Source organism: Nestor notabilis, unplaced genomic scaffold (genome assembly GCF_000696875.1).
Source record: "Nestor notabilis isolate BGI_N333 unplaced genomic scaffold, ASM69687v1 scaffold10409, whole genome shotgun sequence".
In the NCBI taxonomy this organism is placed as follows: domain Eukaryota; kingdom Metazoa; phylum Chordata; class Aves; order Psittaciformes; family Psittacidae; genus Nestor; species Nestor notabilis.
Genome location: NW_009944106.1, coordinates 1 through 20,071, shown reverse-complemented (window position 1 = coordinate 20,071; position 20,071 = coordinate 1). Strand labels below are relative to the sequence as shown.

The window sequence follows — 20,071 nt, the reverse complement described above, 5'->3', positions numbered from 1 at the left end:
ATGTTCTGGAGTTACTACACTTAAGGACAGAAAGTGGGAGGAACCAACAAGGTTTGAAAATGTATTTTGCAGATCCTCGATATGTAACTCAAGGGCTGATAACAGGAATTGCTTGCATGCACCGTGTTTACTAACAGTCAGCCTGACCTGTGTTTACTGATGGGGTTGTGATTTGTAGCAGGGATAAAAGGCTTTGTAGGGCTTCCGTGAGACCTGCCAATGTTTCCTCTATGGAATGAGCAGTGTTCTGAAAGCTTCTTAAGTTGAATGGAAGTTTTTCCTGAGAAAGGACATTGATCTATCTTATTTGTTGTTCAGTTTTCTAGGAGGCTTTGCCTTTAGCACTTTCAGCTTTCATTGCTTCTCATAATGAATATTTTGCAGATTTATACTTTGCAGTGTATACTACTAATAGCAGTAGCAGCAATGTAATCATCAGCTTGAAATATGAGGCAATGTTTTAATGGAAAAGGTAATATCCTCTTTAATATAAAATTATTTTAATGGGAAAGGTATTACTTTTTATTATTGAATTATTAGACAGAAAAAGTTTCTGTTATGCAGGCTTTCAGACCACTTAAATACATAAACAGTTTTGGGGAAGTTCTGTAAACTTAGGATAAAGGAAAATCTGTCAAGTAAAATTAAAAATTATCAGCCCTTTTTTTGGGAGCAAGTACTTCCATTTTTGTTAGTCTCTCATACAGGATACAAAATTAACTAATGTGTGTAGACATGTATATTGTCAAGTAATCATTCTCTTTTCTAGGTTATGCTCTGTGGTATGCAAGAAGTTGATTTAGCAGACTGGCAGAGGAACACTGTTTATCGTCATTATACAAGGAATAGTAAGCAGATCATATGGTTCTGGCAGGTATGTTGATCTTAAGGGTTGGAAACGGCAGATGGATACCTGCATTACATTTGGATGGCTGGGTCCTGAATAGTTTATCTAAATCTTGTCCTTCATATTGATTATACAAGGATGGAAGTTTTTTTGTATTCTTAGCAGTGATCTAGCTTCTAAACATTCTGTGTAGTTCACCTGTACATCTGAAATGCCATATACTATTTATGATTATTATCGTATTAACTGTGCCAGTCTAGCACTGACTGATTATAACTCACAATTCAGTGAAGTTGGCTAAGAATTCTTTTCAGGAAAACAACTCCAAAAATTCTATACAGGCTCCCAGTTTCTATGAACTTCCCTAAAGAGAAATCATAGCTATGCACTTCCTGTCTTTGCCATAAGTCATCATTGTAGAGATGCAAATCATCATTTTAGACAAAGTTCCTATGAGAAAATGATGCAAATCAGTTATTTTCTATCTTACATTATTCTGACAATAAAAATAAGATCTGGTCATATGATCTGGTTTTAAGAAGCATTGTGTTGAAAGAATCTTAATCAGAAGTTCAAGTAACTTGGATATGTTTTTTTCTGAGTCAAAATTCTGCATCTGTCAATGTTCCCTCTCTTACTGAAATGTTCTCCATATCCCCTCTCTTTCCTTTTCACTTTCCCAATGAATTTCTTTACACAGTCATGCAGCTGTTATGGATGGTGTTTTCTCTCATTGAGACTGCCACATGCAGGGACTACTTCAGTCTTGGAATACTCAGAGCCTGTGGCTAGTGTATTGCTGTGTTTAATCAAAATAGCAGTAGTCTTTATATAAGCATTGGCATGACTTGTATTATATTAGTGTGGAACAAAATAGATAAAGATTATTCTTATTTGGTGTTCCCAGCATTCACACTGTAGCAGTAGACTGCATAATCTGAAATCAGTATCTTCGCCCTCCACCCAATTTTGCTGAAAGCAAGAAAGGTAAACTGCTCTCAAGGTGGTACCTTTTTAAATGGAATTAGACTTTTTCAACAATTTCATAGGGTTTTTGTTTTTCTCCAGCTAGGTTAAAGATTTTTAGTAAGTAATTTGAATTTCTGTACCTAGTTTGTAAAAGAAACAGACAACGAGGTTCGCATGCGACTTCTGCAGTTTGTCACTGGCACTTGCCGATTGCCACTGGGTGGATTTGCTGAACTTATGGGTAAGTCAAAGGTGACCTCAGCTTTTATACTGTACCTGTTCCATTTGCACATGGACCATGCTGCAAGTTTGCAGATAGCAGGAACTTCGTGTACATCAGCTTGGATTTAGAAGGGCTTTTTATATTGGAAATCCCATGAATACTTCTATAAATTACTAAGAAGTTAGATCATTTCTGTGAGAAGAATGTTCATAGTCATGTAACACAGAGTAGCGCATAATGAGCTCTTTGCTGTGTCTGAGTTGTGTCTTATGTCACAAATGTACGATGTGTGAGGCATCCCTGGCCATGGCGGGGGGTTGGAACGAGATGATCTTAAGGTCCTTTCAAACCCAAACCATTCTATGATTACAGTTTTGAAAACCTTCTTTTCTAGGAAGTAATGGTCCTCAGAAATTCTGCATTGAAAAAGTTGGTAAGGAAACCTGGTTACCAAGGAGTCACACTTGGTGAGTTGATACATACAAACTGTACCTTTAGTGCTTCTCTCCTCTGGTCTTGCATTGGCCAAATCAAATGAATGCTGTTTGAATCAGTTCTCTTTCTCCATCTTCAGCTTATTTTCTTTGATTGCTCTGACATTCCAATATTGAGAACTTTTCTAGTTGCCCTATTCTTAAATTTTGCTACTGCACTGTACACAGTTTGTCAGTAACAGATCTATCAAAAGTATGGTATCATTCTGCTTGCATAGAACTGAGAGGTATTTCCATAATTCTTTATTTTAGACAATATTAAATAACTGGCAAAAGTCATGTTGGTATTAGGTATATACAGGTCTTAGATACACTTACTATACAGTAAAATTGTAAAAGATAAATGTATAGTCATGAGAAAAAGTAGCATGAAAGAAATGGCAGCAGACGTTCAGAACAGGGATGCTTAGCCAAGGCAGCAGGTGGTTTTTCCTGCCAGGCTCCAGGCTATTACTGGCTTGTCATTCCTGTGCCAAACTGGTGCACAGGCACCAAGATCAGTTTCCCCTATATACTGTGTGCAAAGTGGACACACCTTCCTATGGCAACATTGTGACAATAATATTAATCACACTAATGATAATTAAGAGAATTATTAATATCAATCACATTGGTGATTAATTAATTAATAAAATTAATATTTTAAATTAGGAATTCTCTAAGTTCCTAGTAGTTTAAAAAACTACTTCAGGGAATCCTCCATTTTCACCATTTTCTCCATCAGTGCTATGTTTTCAAGTGATGTTTGTGAGTTAAACATCTCTCTTCATCTAACATAATTTTGAGGAACACACAGAATGAAACAGAATTTGGCAGAAGCTTTTTAGGGCAAAGTTTAGAGGGGGAAGAAAACCCCACCCTGTATCTAGACATGTGCAGGAAGAATTCAGCTTTTTCGTGCTCTTGCTGGAATTTGGCGATGGATCACACTAGAATGGTGAACATTTCCTTTTGTGAGTATTATAGTTCTCTGTATCTTGGGCTGTCTTTAATCTTCAAAGGCTCTGGGTTTTATCTGATGTGATAAGAGTTTTTTGTTTCTTAAAGTACTTCTTAAAGTTTTTATTGCTCATAGAAATGACAAGGCAGTGAGATTGCAGATTGGTATTCACTTGTAATGTTAGATAAGAACATTTTTAACTTCTACTGTAGCAGTCAAACTCTGTAGTGTTCTAGCTGGCATTCAGCTAAACTTAACATTTTGTTTTTTTCTGCTCAGTTTCAATCGTTTGGATTTGCCACCATATAAAAGCTATGAACAACTAAAAGAGAAGCTGCTTTTTGCCATTGAAGAAACAGAGGGATTTGGTCAAGAGTAGAAGTGGCTTCTAGTCAAAAAGGAGATCTTACATAACAAAAGGCCCAGCCAACTAAAATTGCACACTTAATTGTATATAAGCTTTTTGTTCTGTACAGTGATCTTTCTGGAACTCTAAAAGTATAATTGTTCTCTGTTCTTCCACAAAGATATGCAAAACAGTTCAGCCTTTTCTACTTTTATTTATTGCCCTTCCAAAAGACCAGAAAAACCCCTCATAAATTTTGAAAGCAGACAAGAGACTTATTTAAAATATATATAAGAAGTATAAATATATATACGAATAGGCTCTAGTTTTATAGAGCTTTAAGTGTATGAAAAGTTGCAGCCATTTAAAAGGGCCTGGATTTGCTTTATCTTGGCTTTATTATTCAGAAAAATGTTTAAACTGCTCTGTGTTCTCTCTTAAGAAACATCTCCAAGTTTGTTTTATTGCATGGCTGTTCTAGAAGGTGTTAAAGGCTTAGGCCAAATGTATCCTAAATATGTAGAAAGATGCTGCTGGTATTTGAGACGACAGAATATGTTGTTCTGTCACTTTAATTTTTTTAAATACGTAAATAGCTGATATATCCCTCTCTACTGATGTAGCCAAGGTCATGAGTAAAGCCTTTACTACTTGCACAAAAGTCATGTACAATAAGATGAATGTGATTTAATGTTGAAAGGAATTGGTGCCACTGTTCTGACTTATTGTAGGAGCTGAACAGAGTATTTTAATTCATTTGAGCAGCATTGAAATTTGTTTACATATTACCTTGGGTTATTACCACAAGGATGTTAGGTAATCTTCAACGAAAAACTAATAATAAAAGAGAAAATATTACACATTCTCTCCTTGGTCTGGTGTCTTACAGGTTTCTTTGTTTTTTTTGTTTTGCTTTTCAATCCCTGATGTCCTTTGTACAACTCTGTACAGAGTATATTAATGTACACTAAGCTATAAGGGTATATGAAAGATAATGTGAACTTTGCTGCTTTCTGTGTTCATCCTCAGTTTCAGTTACTGGATCTAGTAAACTCAAATAAAATGAAAGTTACATAAGCTCTGCACAGATAAAAATATCCTTAAGTATTAAATACTCTTATTCCTTTTAAGTTCTTACAGAAATTCAGATGTACCTGAATTAAGTATGTCTAAACCCTGTCATTCTTTTGTGTAGGTCAAGTTTGTCCTAAGTGCACTGTAGTATAAAGGCATTTTAAAATTAGGTTGATTGGCATTGAGGGCATTTGCTGAACTGCAAATATGTGTTTAAAACCCCCCTGAATTTAACACCTTATTCATGTGAATGATATTAAATGCTACTTTTAGCAAACCGTGCTTCCTTATTATAAAGTAAAACCATGTTTAAAATTACCATTTGTATTATGCTTTAAATATTAACTGTAAATTCCATTACATTTAACTTATAAAGAATTTTGTACACACAGGAAAATGATTTTTTAAATATGATTAAAACCACTTCTGTAACATATCATATTGCACTGTTAAAAGTGTACATGCAGAAAAACTCATGTATCTTTCCAATACAGCAACTGAATTCTGCTAAAACTTTATTTTTCTACACATTGGACTCTCTTGAGGCTTTGTATTCGATACACCCAGCTCACTGCGGAGCTGTTAGCCTGCACATAGCTGTGCAGTGGGCCCAATAGACTGCTCTCTTACGTGAACTTTCTGGAAGAGTTTAAAAAATTCTACCACTTTGAGGGTTTTTCATATTACACCAAATGTCTCCTGCGAAACCATTTTCATAAATAGAGCATAAAATTAATTTGAAGTGCAAATCCATTTAAATTATGGCTTATGCTGGTTAGAATGGAGGAAGCTTTAAAGAAAAACCAACCACCAAACGTCAAAGGTTGAGTAACAGAAGGGCATGTGGCTTCCCTTGAAAGATCATTCAGAGGGGTGAATGTCAGAGGGGTGAATGTCAGAGAGCTGAACTTCATGAGTTTGCACTAATGACTGACTTGGTGACCCGCTACCAACTGCTGAATTTTGTGAATCTGTGAGTAAGTGAGCAAAATAATAAAAAAGACAGCACATCACAAGAATGTAGTTGCTTTCTTGTTTTGGTTTTTTAGCTGCCTCATAACTGCAGTAGTTTTTTCTGTGGATAAGGATTAGAAAGGAAGGAAGGAGAAACAAACCCAGTGGCCCTCTGTACATGGCAGTATGATCTATGACTTGGTTTCAAAGCACTGACTGAAAGCATGGCTCTGCAGGAAATAAAACCAAACCAACAGCTACGTATATACATGTGTGTGTCTATGTACAGTTAACTTAGACTTTCTGGGAATTTCAGTAACACTGCATTGAAACTTTCCCTGTTTGCATTCCCCTTAATTCTGCTGTGCTCAGGGGTAGGGAGGAAGACAGCAGAGAGGAAAGGCAGCAAAGGCTGGGGATCAGATGAGGAAATGGGGGCAGTAATACTACCTGAAGGAGCTACTGTGTAGTTCATGGGTTCTGCTTGCTCCTTTCTTCCTGCAAGCAACTCAGCTGCTCTTCTCTCAACAATCTTAACTAACTCAGTCACTGGATTAGCATTCTTCTGCGTGCAGATGCTGCTTTCTGCAGCAGAAAAGGTGCGTTTTCACTGCTGACCTGGCATGAGCTTGCCCTTCATCTTCCTCCTACAGACTGCAGTATCCTTTTCTATTAAAGCAAACACTAAGTATTTATAGTCAGTTCTAGATTGTTAGACTTTCTACTGGCAGTACCATGTATATTTGATTGCCTGCCATGTTATCATTACTTGGTCCTCTTTTTCTCTTGGATAATGAGAATATATTGTTTGGAAAATCTGTAAGTATTTTCTGTGCTGTATATCTAAATTAGGTTCATTTATTTTTGTGGTGAAAGTTCCTGCTAAAAAGCAGCAAGAACAAGAAGAAAGTTTTACTTCATCTCTACAAGTCATTATCTGTGTGCCTCCAAAGTGTAGTTCCCTTCTACTGTCCCAGCCCCTCCTCTCCAATATACACCTCATGTGTCTATGATGCCCTTCACTCCCATGAAAATCAAGACAGGATCACATGAAACAGATCTAGTTGACAGTTTAACCAAAACAAGCTGAAGACAGCAGGTTTAGGCTATACTTTTATTAACAGCTTCAATAAATCACAGTAGTAGTTGGTGTGTTTTTCCTATGCTGCTCAAACCTGAGGCACTGGATTCCCACCATCGTGTTTCTTGTTACATAGAATTAAGCAACTCCAAAGCTTCTTTCTGTACCTGCAAGAAATAAATATACTTGTAACGAACCAGTGCCACATAGTTATGGACTTCTGGCAGAACTTGCTGTGCAAGCACCTAGATGGTTCACCACAGCCCTGGAAATCCACAACATTCCTGCAGTTTTTCTTCTGTAGCTCAAGATGCTCAACATGAAATATAAACCCACTTACGCCAGTACCTTCAGTGTCCACTTACTATATGTTGTAAGTGTATTTGTGTTGAGTATAGATGATTAGCTCTTGATTGGCTGTTGTCCAGCAGTATTATGTAGTAAGTTGTCCTGTACTCTACCATAACCAACCAACCTGGCACTTTAAAAACCAGACACCAGCTGAAGAAATGCGAGAAGACTGTTTCTCAGACTCCCTTTGCCTAGGGATTCTGGGGAAAATGTGCATCTATATTAAAAACAAAACAAAATCCCAACAAACTTTAGTCCTGAAGCAGTGCAAACAGCATAAGCCAGACACTGCAGATACTCAGATGTAACCTACTTATGCTTATGTCTGCCAAATGCAGATACAGAAATTCCAATTTCTTGGCACAGGCCAGTTTCCTCCTTCTGGACTACCAAGTCTAGTTCCCAGTGAATTCTGCACCACCTCTCTCAGTTCAGCAGCTCTGCACCCTTTTGGGAGAGAAGGACGCAGATGTCTGTAGTGAGGGCCAAGCAGAGCTGCAGCAGGTAACAGGAGCTTCACAACTTGGCTACTGCACAAAAATCCTTACTGACTACTCCTGCATGGTTTCTAAAGGCAAGCTTTTGTGACAGCTGGTTTCACATCTGCCTGCAGCTACTACTAACCTGCAGTAGAATTGACCCATTTCATACATTCCTGAGACATCACTTCTTTAGGCTATTAAATTCCTATACATTTTGCAAAGCAGTGGAGGACTGGAACCTTTACTCATATTTCTACTGAAAGATGTTACTTGAAGGAGCTTGCTTTTGGGAGAAATACTTTGAGCCCTACTAGAGAATCTACACAGGGAAACCTCAGTCATGTTTTTTCTGAAGTGCAAAATCCTACCAAAGTATTTCTTAGAGTCAGGACATTCAGATGTCACAACACATTTTAGATGTTTTCTGTAACAGTTAAAACATCTCACACTTCAGCTTAATGCTTAAATAAATTAGAAGTCAATCAACTGTAAGAAAAATCAACTGTAAATCAGTCTTTGTTAGTCCTGATGGTAACAGGATTGTTTATGAAAGATAATGGCAATTGCTGTGGTTTATACTGAATGTGGTATTAAGTCTATCTAACTGTTTATCCCTCCTAGAAGCACTTTGTATGTATTCAGTTAGGAAGCATATGTCTACTCATCTGAACCGGGAGTGGTTCAAGGGTAACTGAGCCTCATGTCCCCTAGCATGGAGATTTGCTGTCAAAGTTAAAATACTTCCATTTGTCTCAATTCAGAGAGAATGAATATCTCCCTTTGGGCCTGCAATGTTAAGTTTTATGGATATAGCAGGTTTTTGGTGCATCCATGCTTTTTTCTTCCTTCTGTTCATGTGGTTTTTAGCTCTTCAAAACCAGTGATTTATACCTTTCCAGTTCTAGACATACGAAAAGTGAATCTGCTCACCTAGACATAGGTTAGCTCAGGTGCCTGCCTTAACTTCAACACCACAGTTAAGGATGGGTTAATGTTAACAAAAGCATCATGAAGAAGAAAGACTAACTGTTCTTTATTATAAACAGAGTATTTCCAACCATTGTGGTCAGAGGCTGTTACCAACAGACTAGAATTTTTTGGTGTCTAGATATGATCCTGGATTATAGGTGCTAAACTACAATTTACTCTGAGCCACCTATTAAACCATTCCACTGCCATGATGCCACACGTGCTGGTTACAATATATGACTCTACTACTGCAGTTCTTCACTTCCTACCTGTTTGTCCTCTTCTGTGTGTGCAGGATACTCCTTCGCTTTGCTTAGCCACAGAAGAGCCATCTTTTTATTGTTTAACTTCAGATATGTCTTCCCCAAAAAGAGCAGATTTTTGCTGTAGAAATTTGGGTCAGCTGCATAGAGACAAGAGAAAAGCTTTACATGAGAATGAGCAGGATGCTATCAAAATCTTCGGAAAAGATGAACAGTATTTTGGCTTTGGATCTGAAGGAAGCCACTGTAAAACTACTTCCGAGGTTTTGATCTCATATACGCAAGTTAGTTACGTGAACTAGCAGCTTGTTAGTTAATACGCTAAATGAAACTAGACTCCTCAACAAGGAGCAAAGCAACGAGCTTAATGTGTAACAGCTCTGCTTTGCAGATTCTGTGCTTTTCTGGGCTGCTATGTGCAGCAGGCAATGCAACCAGCTTAGCAAGTACAGGCCAGGAAATCAGGGCACATTTCCCAGCTTCAGACCATACACATACCAGTGTTAGCTTGGCTTTTGCTGCACAGAAAGCTTAAAAAAAACTGTACCCACATTTAATTTTCTCTTAAGGAGCAGTTTAAGAAGTTGCTTTTATAAAGTATGGTTTGAGTATCAATCATTATTAAAGACCTATCTTGACTTCTGTGCATAATTATAGCACAGAGCTGCTCTGCTGCTGGATCTGAGGTCAGGATTCAAAACATACAGAGTTGTTCCGGAGGCAAATTTTGAGATCAAGTCCACTGTTCCAGTTCACAGCTGCATCAGTTGATACCGCAGGGAAGATAGATACACAATGAACTTTTTCTTTTCGCTTCACTAACTATATACAAATCTTTCATAGAACACAGTCTTCCCTTGTCTTCCTTTACCTTTCAGCTAGTCAGTTTTGCTTATGCCTTCCCTCTTTGAGAAATACCAGGTCTGTATTTTCTTTTACATGTGGACAGTTTTACCGCCACTTAGTCTGATCCAAATAGCTTGTGAAGTAATAAGAAGTGTGCTTTCTCTGTTGTTCTACTTGGAATGCAGATGACTTTTGAACTTTAAGAAAATTCAGAAAAAGTGACATAAAATTCCCTTTTTCCTTGCTTCTTCCCTGTGCATTCTAGTTGAATGCCTTGGGGAAGAATACTTTATTTACTAATGAAGATACTAATGTCACTTTAATACTTATTCTGAAAAAATCTTTCATGTTACACTCCAAGAGACAACAGTAAGCACATAACACGCTTTTGAGCATCTCTGATGAAACATTGCAATATGACAGTCTAGTGTGTTGACTAGCACAAAGGCTGGTATATTTATCAGCAGATCACACTCTATTAAGGTAATACCAAAAGCTAGAGGGTTATTGCAAGTCATTCATTAAAGATACTATCCTGTCCAGAAAAGCTGGAGGTATTACCTTCCTCTGCCATGTGGAAGTAACGAAGAGCCTGAAAAAGATAGGGTGTCATCTTTAAAATGGAGAACAAATTGAACACGGTATCAAACTAAAGCCTTATACACACGCTGAACATAGCTGAAGAACTTCCTGTCCATGATCTTACTTTCATTAATTCAGTAAACTACTGGTGGTTCTCATTCAATGTACAGTCATATTTAACATTTTCTCAACAGAACTAGTACTTGTCCAGCTATTCCCATCACTTCCACCCTAAATGCAGTACCTCTATTTGTACCTAGCAAATTGGATTGTGTTTTTCCAGTCTTCAACTTGCCAAAATAATGTTGAATTTTATTTCTACCACGTAACATAACTGCAGTTTCCCCTGGCCAGTTCTCATGTATAAATTTAACAGATGAATGAGTCAGGTCATAAATGTTGACAAATACTTCAGGGAGAACTGATTCCCGCAGAGCAGCAGTTAGTACCGTCTTACACGAGGATAAATCTTTATTAAATCCACACTCATTTTTCTATTAGTTTCCCATCCAGCACATCGGAAATCTCAGTCCATTCCTACCTCTTCCTGATGTTACCAGCCAGAGGGAAAACACTGGCAGACAACTTAAGTGTGGATGTATCTATAAAACAGACTTTAGTGAAACTGCAGAAGTCTTACCAGCACAGCTCAACAACAGTTCTCAACTACAGCTTTGCTGCTTCAGCCAATTTAAGCACTACAGAACTTGAAGCTGGAACTGGCATGATTCTGCATTATTGGAAATCCTGGCTGATAGTTTGTATTCTTCTGAGAGTGACTGTCAGCAAAACTTACAAGCTTGACATTCCATTAAAAAGTTATATTTCTTTTTCAATCCAAGCTTAAATTGCTTTCTGTGTAACAGTAAGAACCTTCCACAATTACTTTCTAGTGACTCCTGCCTCCCCATCTTAAAAGAGCAAAATACAGTGGGCCAGTTATTGGTTGATCTAAATAAAGACTAACAGCTGCAGCAAACTTTCCTATACCAGTTCACCATGTGTAGTCTGGGGATGAGAAATTTGTTTGTGGTAAGTAACAAAGCAAACTGTTGCTTTTTACATATAAAGAGAAAAATCCTCATAGTCCTAACAAATAAGTACATGGCATAACCACCAAAGAAATCATCAGCACCGGAACTAGCAGGGACAGTTACCTGCAATGTATCACAATAGTAAATACAAAATAAGTTACACATAGCTTGTTATTTTCTGCTGCACAAACTGCATAAATAATTTCCACTATTCTGTGTGTGCTACAGCTGGAAAAAAAAAAAAAAGAAGAAAACAAATAGGACTGTTACATTGTTATGTTTTTAGATATCCCTCACTCTCCTGTAATATTCCCATTTTATTAATTGCAGCTGTAAAATCACAAGTCCATGCTTACTCCATAAGCAGAGGTCAGCTTTGTCAGGAAAATTAGTAAAAGTGTATCAGCAGCTTTGAAGGGGGAATATGTGAAACATTTTCTTATTGTACCTCTTGAAATGTGGAGGTTGGTGGTGAGGCAAATAGTGTTGCAGCTATTTTTCTTTGGTACCATGGCATTTCAGCAAAGGTGTAACACCTGGAGCAAAAGGAAACATTTGTATATATCCTTCAGATTTTTTTCTCTCATTTTCGAGTAAAATTCTCATATCTTGGATGTCATAATTGTTGTTTCCATGAATCGCAGCAACTCCAGACACAATGCAAGCTCTAAGCAAGTTCTTACAACTGCACAACAAACCAGCAAGATGTTTGAAGGTGCTGCGTAGCTCTGCTGAAGAAGTGGTGGTGTGTCTTTTACTGGGAACTGCTATTACATTAGACAAAACTGGCCAGTTACTAACCATGAGACAGCTTTTGAGCTTGAATGATTTCAACCATTTACGTGTATTTGATACTATTCTAATAAACTTCCAAAAAGAGGGTGCAACTGAGTAATGCCATTGCCTTACCTCAACACTACCTTGTTTTTCTCAATTATTAATATGAAGCAGATCTGCAGTATGTCCCTGAAAGATTCTGATCTACAAGAATGAAAATAAATCCAAGAATCAAACTACTGTGTTCTAGGCTGGGCCATTCTATGCTGTTGTACTATTTACTGAATAACAAAGGTAATCAGTCGCCTACCTCAGAGGTGCTGAAAGGATTAAACATTTGTGAAGTACTTCAAATACATAGAACATTCCAAGTGTAAACGTTAGACAATGCTATTCACTTTATTACCCTCCCACACTGAGTATAAAAATATTATTCACTGTGTAAAATAGAGTGCTCTAGAGGAGGTGAAAAATCAATAAATGCAATTATGGAAGTGTCTGGAGGAGAAGGGGGCAAGGCATGGAATAAATACACATTTGGAGTTCAAATTCTGCCATCGGATGTGCCTTATCAGAAATGCCAATAAAAAAGGTTCAATGCAGGATAGATTACACAGAGAAGGCAAAAAATACTCAAGAACTGGCTGGTACCAAATCCCAGTTTCAAATGAAGATGCTCTGGGATTCCATGAGTATACAAAATACGGGCATATTTTAGTGACAAAGTTATCACTTAAATGATTTCTCATCATCTTTTCTAATCTGTTCAGAAATTTGGATTACTGCAATCGTTAAGTCTTGTGGGAATGAGTGGTGGATGCTGCAAAAATGAAGTATGTTTGCAAACTAACAAAAACCACTGGAGTAGTAAACTGTAGTTCACTCTGATATTCAAAAATACTGGGTTTTAGTGTATTTTTAAGGTACAAATACATTGGCTTTATTTATTTTCAATCTCTCAATCTTACAGTAAAGATTTCCTGTAAAATAATTTAGCAGCTTTGGTGCCTTTCACAAAAATAACCAGAAATGCTGCCTGGAGTCTCTCACTAACACACAAAGGTACGGCTTTCAACCACACAGCTTCCACAGAATGCCCTGGTTTGTACGGAAAGTTGTATTTCCAGTCTCCTCACCTGCTATGTAGCAGTAATTCTTGGTAACAATTTCACTGAGCAGTAAATTCAATTTCAGAGATTTTTGTTAATGTATATACATTTATAAGCTGCCTTTACATAAAGATAACTTTAAAAATACAGTATCAAATACAGCATGACAAAAAAAAATAACAGAAGTCTTTTAGGAACACATCTTGCTTCTTTTAGCTTTTCACTATACACAGACTATTAACCTGCAGCCAGCTCCGAAATTCAACGTAAATTCAGTGTTGAGTTGAACACATTGAGTAGTACTCACAGTCTCTGATGTCTGCTGTGGAAACATACTTACATCTGCAAAATGTGTTTTTAATAGTTCCATACGGGAAAACAAATAAATGGAATGAGCAATTATTTTTCATCTTTTTCAACAGCACATGCATTAACAGCCAGACCTTTTCAAGGCATCATGTCCTATACCCATTCAATAGGTTTTCATGGGTGCATCAACTAATTACAAGCCACTGAATTATTCCAACCATTTCTGCAATTCATGTAAGACATTTTATATTGTGTCATTTTGCTTTGCCACATGCTAACTGTTGTTTGAAAATATGCCTTACCAAATGCCTATAAGATGAATTGTTGTAGCATCTTTTGGATTCAGTTCGATGGCTTTCTAGTGAGGGGGAAAAATACACAAGATGTAAAAAGTTGTTTTGCCACACTTGGATTAAAATACATTTAAAAAGTAGGCTGTTAATTAAACCAGATTAACAGTGTGTAGAATTTCAATGTGATACGGTATTTATTCAGTGCGCAACTAAATGGGCTCATCTCGAAGAAACTGAAGACACTGACAGATTTCTAAGCACTTCTGTTTAGTAGTAGTAGGTCATTAAGAGTCTCACTTCACATGAAACTTGGCATGTTCAGATTTTGATATTACTTCTGGTGATATCTGTAGTCATTTATCTTCTCCAGGACTTGTCCTTTACTGCTATGCAATCCACAGTTAAAAAGACAGCCACACATCCATTTCTCAATAGCACAGTTACGTTTTATCTAGTCCTATGAAGTGCTAAAAGCACATCAGCTATTTTAAGACTCCCTTCTCTATGGGCTTAGTATACTGCAGGAGATAATTTGTCCTCCTTGGAGGTTGGTGGAGCATTCAGGACTGTTACAAAACCAAAGTGTCACCAGGAGATTTGAACAGTACAATTCCAAATTTTTGCCAAAAAATAGTTCACAGCTGTCATGCAGTCTACATACTGGACACGTGAATGCTGTTGTGTGCAGAACACTGTTTACGTTACCTGGAAGTGCTCTTTGATAACAAAGGCATTTCCAATTTTAGTCTTAATTCCTTCAAAATCTCCAACATCACTGAGGCAGATTCCATACCACTGTAATTCAAAGAACAAAAATAAAACCTTTAATACAGCACTATAGCTATTAATAGTAAATTAAAAAACGACAACAAAATGGAACAGCTGCCACCACCACAGACAACAACAAGCGATTTCCAGTGAAACTCCGTCGAGCTACTGTTGTGCTCAGAAACAGCATGTGAAACGTGAGGCATGTGCAACTTTATTGAGGCTATGTAAGAGAAGGATGAGCTAATTACATCAGCTGTAATCAACCTCATCAGTCACCTCTTTCATGGTCCTGCACATATTTCACATATTTAACCAGTTCCTGTTTCCTGTACAGAGGCCATTTAGCTGCAAAAGTCTGAACTCTGATCTTCCAAAACAGTTAGGCAGAATTAGAAGTCTCACTCATTCATTCTCAACTGAGAAGTTATATTATGCTGAAGTTTACTGTAACAGCACATCTGTTCCAGCATCCACTGGCAGAAATCAAAGAACAAGACTTGACTTATTTTGCTTAGCTTACCTTGTGCGCTGCAGAATTTGATTCATTTTTTTCAAGTGCTTTTTTTGCATACTCAAGGGCTCCATATGCCAGTTGTTTTTTCTCCTCTGCAGAAGTACTGCTAAGCTGAGCTAGGTCTCGTGATGCCCGCGCCAGCCGCCATAACAACTCTGCATCATCACTAGTTATGAACAGAAACACTAATGTATTATAGCAATCATGGAAACTAAGCAAGCAAACATCTTAAACCAGCCTTTCAATATGTACTCTTAAGTGGGTGATTAAGACACAGTGTATTATCTGTCATTATATGCTATCTACAACTCCAAGGTAACAAACAACAATGGAAGCCCTCCATTACAGACTCTCTGATGATACCTTTATTCTACCGTTCTGGTCTGTGAAGCGAACATCTCTGTAGGAAAGGGCTTTGTTTTCTCAAAAAAGATGCAAAGTTAAAAAAAACCCAACAGTACCACTGAAAACACCAGAAGGAAAACAAGGACTACCTGGTTCTTAGCTAGACAGTGTTTTTTCCAGCATCCCACTGATCTGATATTAATGTTTACTAGGAATGTTAAAAACATTATGAATCTTTTCCTCTATAATTGTACCTAAATAATCAAATTTTTCCTAGAACAGTTAAAAAACATAATTAACCATGCCACTACCACATAAAGCTGTACATTTATATATGTTTATATAACTATATACAATGGTGTATGGTATGTTATAGTCAAAGAAAAGGGATTTTAAGTTTTATTATCTTTTTAACATACTGCTTTGAAACACTGATTGCACTTTCAAAGCTTCTTATCTGGTGATAAAACTCAAACCAAAAATATTGAAAAGCATACATGAGTTATTGTTAATCTCAGAGCATCAGTAAAAGCCAGTTTTCTTCTATGGAGTAAGACTGGGTCACTGCTCAGAGTGCAGCAGTCCTGCCTGGACTATTTAACAACACAGTAACACAGCAGCTGATACATGTTTCACCCAAGTCACAAAAATGCTAAGTACTGCTAATGGAATCATTACTCCTCAGAGTATAATCAGTATTGTTATAGACCTAGCAGCAAGCTTACGCCTTAGTGACCCTTAGAGGCTAGGACCTTCATTTAACTTCGCAGGCTTTCTACTTGCACCCTTGGCAAGAAGGGGTGGTGGGAAAGAACTGAAAACTGAACAGTTGATTTCCTCTAGAAATGTTCTAGAGATGCCTTGTGTCCTCCAAAGGAATGGACTTTGCATTTTCTGCCTTCTCCTTAAGCAGCTTGTCCCAGTTCACTTATCAATAATGTTTTGTGCAGCTAAGATGTAACTACATGAGGAAGGAGCTTTTTTTTGTGAAGACTCAAATCCTGACATGAGACAAATAAAAACAGAAGGAACAGCTGGGCAACAATGAAAAAGGAAACAGTGACTCAAAATTTTCAGTAGTGAATTCTAGGTACTTTGATCGTTTACTAATGTGTAGATACATTGTGAGGTTTTTTTCCCCACTAGAAAGGATTCTTAGAGTAACAAATCAAACAAGCAAGAAACCCTCCTACACAGGACTGAAAACTTGAGTGTTGACTCTCACCTTCTACAGCTACCAGTCCCTCTTCACTCATATTTCCACTAGGAGGGAAAAGATCAAGAGTCCTTTTCTCCTACTTACATAAGGGTGAAACCAAGGTTCTCCAGCATACCACAAAGAGAATATAAGCTGAAAAAATTGATACAGAAGAGCACAGAAAAGAAGTCAAATGTCCCAGTGCAATCAAGTACCTATTTTTATGCTGAACCAGCAACCGGTACAGCTTTTCGGTTTCTCCGCTCCCATACAGGTAGTCTGCTTGCTCTATAACTTCTTCCACTTAAAAAGGAATTAAAATTGTGGAAACAGAAGAACAAATTACATGTAATTAGGACATTATAGCATAAACAAAACATTTTAGAGCAAGACAACCTAGCTAAAACATAAGGAACAAACAAAAGGACATAGTTCCTTTCCAGGCCATCATTCCAAACAGCTTATATGCACAAGAGGATTGAATAAACTACATTTTCAGTGAGCAACTAGGAAGAGAAGCAGTGAACACCTGCCTCTCTCGTGAAACTACAAAACAGCTTTCAGCAACAGAACTTTGGATTGTTTTTTTCATTCTCAATATCGTTCCACGGTTTTGCTAGCATATGACTGCAGCTTGAGTGGGTCCCATTATCTTGCTCAATGAGCCAAACTGAAACATCGCTCAAAGGTTTTCTGACCCAAGTCCTCAAGATTTTCACAAACACAACTCAAAAAAATACAGTTCATCTACTGAAACCTCTACGTGTTCAACAAACTAAAAGCAAAATTTAATTCTGAAAATCAGAATCGGCTTTCTAGAGTGTCAATTTATGAACCAAATACCCATTGTTCTTAGGATACTTTAAATCTCCTTCTAGAAAATACTTCAAAACAACAGAGATGGGGGAGTACAATTTCCACAACTGCCTGAAGATAGTAATATATAAATAAATATCATATAGTATATAATACAGGGTTTTTTTACATAGTATATAAAACAGCATTCCAGAAATGGAAATATCAAACACGTCACAATATAAGATTCTACAATGAGAAGAGATGGAATTAGAAGGAAAAATACCCAAAAGGGAAGCAGGTAGATAATTCTATTGAAGTATTTAACTGTACAGGAGATGATCAAACACTGAGTTTACTCTTTTGCCACCAACATTAAAACATGAAAAAACTACCTTTGAAGTCAAAAGCCTTATCTAATTTGTTACAGAACTTTCAGCTATGCTTATCATCTCTTTGGCATTACTCTTGGGTCTGTGATCAAACTTCTGCGTCAAAACATAAGCTCTTTCTGCTCTTCCCCGCCCCAAAAATGTGTTTATAAGCTTTCTTTCATCAAGTTATCTACTGAATATGGTAGTCATATTTCACAGCAGCAGTTTTACTTACAGAAGGAAAAAGAAACAAACACTGGAGGCTACTAAACATAAATGCCTTCTCTTCAGCTTAAACATATCCTAGAACATAAATCACTGATGATCAGGAGAGCGTTCTGGATAATTTTTAACTCTGCCACCCCTAAATGCTTTCCATCAACAATTTCAAAGATAAGATAAGGTAACAGTCTGCATGGACTTTGGATTTTAGTGTCCAAAATGAGCTTCATAGTACACCTTCAGTATTACATTCAGCAAACTGTTATGTTTGCTAGCTGAGTCTCCCTGAATATCACCTACTCACCTAATGACTAAATGCTCAGAACTCAAACTTCTGACACCTTTCCCACCAAAGGTTCTATGTACATTATTAGACTTCTATTTCTTTAAGAATGTTTTTCAGGTATTTCTTTTTTCACTCTTATTTTCACAATATCTACTAGTTGTCTTCCATATAAAGCTCAGTAACACTGATTATTTTTTTTGCAATGTTGCTGATTCAAGTAAGAGCACTAGGAAGACCAGAGGCAGCTAAGTAGCGTTCTTTATGTTCCTCATGGGAAATTTTCTTATTTGTGTACCAAGCAGCTATCTCAAATCTATTCACTGAACCTCCACCTATTACAGCAAATGAAACAGTTCCTTATCCATTCGAAAGTCAAATGTCTGAACTTTTGTGTAAGTATAAACATCTAAGACGTTCCTCTATTTAAGACACAGAAAGAAAAAGAAACAGGTTAGCCAAAGTGACTACTTTCTGACCTACACATTAAACAGGCTCATTCCCCATTCAATTAGGCTTACTCTCAAACCCTCTTAATTTACCATGTGGTAAACACCTAAGTCTGAAACAATATTCCCTTTTAAGATGTTATTTTTCTTTCAATAGTGAGACTGTCTTTATTCAGATCTTGAAAAGGACATTTTATCACTTGTTCTATTCTTTTGTGGTAGTTAAAGAAAGGCTTTTCTTCCCCTTTTTCAGTGTAACAAAACTATAAGATGTTTCTCAATTTTGTCTGAAATGTGGCTTGACTAGGTTAAATGAGAATTGCACTGTGCTCATATTGAGAATCTGAACTAACTAGGACTTCCAGAAATTAAGGTTTGCAGTCCTGAGTGACATCTTACCCAATGTTATTTAAAGCTTGGGCTACCAGTCAGGTATATACACCTTGTGCATGTGTTATATGCTAGACAGGATTAGCTACTAGATCTGCTTTCAGTGACACGTGAAAGAATGGCATGTTAAACTGCTACAAGGCTACCCTGAACCAATTCAGAAGTATCCTATGACGGAAATACACTGCATGCAGTCCTAATGGAGAAAATCAAAAGCATTTCACCCTCTTCCTATATAATTCCAGCACTAAAAAAAACCCCAAAAGTTTGCATTAGAATAACCTACGTACTTAAAATTTAAAAATATTACCTTTGAAGCTTGCATGAACCTCAGCAAAGCCAGAAATCAGCTTGTGCGCTTCATAAATCAGAAAGGCCCCTGTTGAAAGCACAACCCCCCTCTGAAGGCTTTTTCTAAGCACCTGCATGGGATCACAAGATATACATTAATAAACACTGTCAGGCTGACTTAAAAAGTTTGTATGCTCTCTAGTACCATTTTGTTTCAGATTTTGAATGGAGAAAAGCCTTTTAAAAGTTAAAAAAAATACCCTAAGAAAAAACACATTATCATGAGGGTATTTTCTAGTTTTTTTCAACAGAGGCTCATAATTACACTTTAAAATAGGAAGAGAGCACTAGACTGAAAATAAACCATAAATATGTTCAAAAACCGTGTAGATGAGGCCGTCAGCGACATGGTTTAGTGATGGACTTGGCAGTCCTGCGGTGAAGGTTGGACTTGATGATCAACTTAAAGGTCTTTTCCAACCTCGTTGATTCCATG

The 20,071-nt window shown here is 37.1% G+C and overlaps 2 protein-coding genes across 2 annotated transcripts in view; one reads left to right on the top strand and one right to left on the bottom strand.

The window, feature by feature from the left end:
• WWP1 (WW domain containing E3 ubiquitin protein ligase 1) overlaps positions 1 to 4,675 on the top strand; it is a 34,309-nt gene extending 29,634 nt beyond the window's left edge. The window contains exons 20-23 of the mRNA XM_010022269.1: positions 770 to 874; positions 1,961 to 2,057; positions 2,434 to 2,506; positions 3,753 to 4,675. Coding sequence (XP_010020571.1) covers positions 770 to 874; positions 1,961 to 2,057; positions 2,434 to 2,506; positions 3,753 to 3,852 — 375 coding nt within the window. The 3' untranslated portion in view covers positions 3,853 to 4,675. The remainder of the gene's footprint in view (positions 1 to 769; positions 875 to 1,960; positions 2,058 to 2,433; positions 2,507 to 3,752) is intronic.
• A 2,225-nt stretch (positions 4,676 to 6,900) lies between these two features.
• Positions 6,901 to 19,706, bottom strand: RMDN1 (regulator of microtubule dynamics 1; the record flags this gene model as incomplete). The annotated part of the gene is made up of 9 exons (XM_010022270.1): positions 6,901 to 7,095; positions 9,000 to 9,133; positions 10,401 to 10,431; positions 11,904 to 11,991; positions 13,953 to 14,008; positions 14,649 to 14,738; positions 15,235 to 15,394; positions 16,987 to 17,074; positions 19,595 to 19,706. Coding segments are annotated over 9 exons (798 nt in total), but the record flags the coding sequence as incomplete, so codon positions are not given.
• Positions 19,707 to 20,071: the final 365 nt, after the last annotated feature.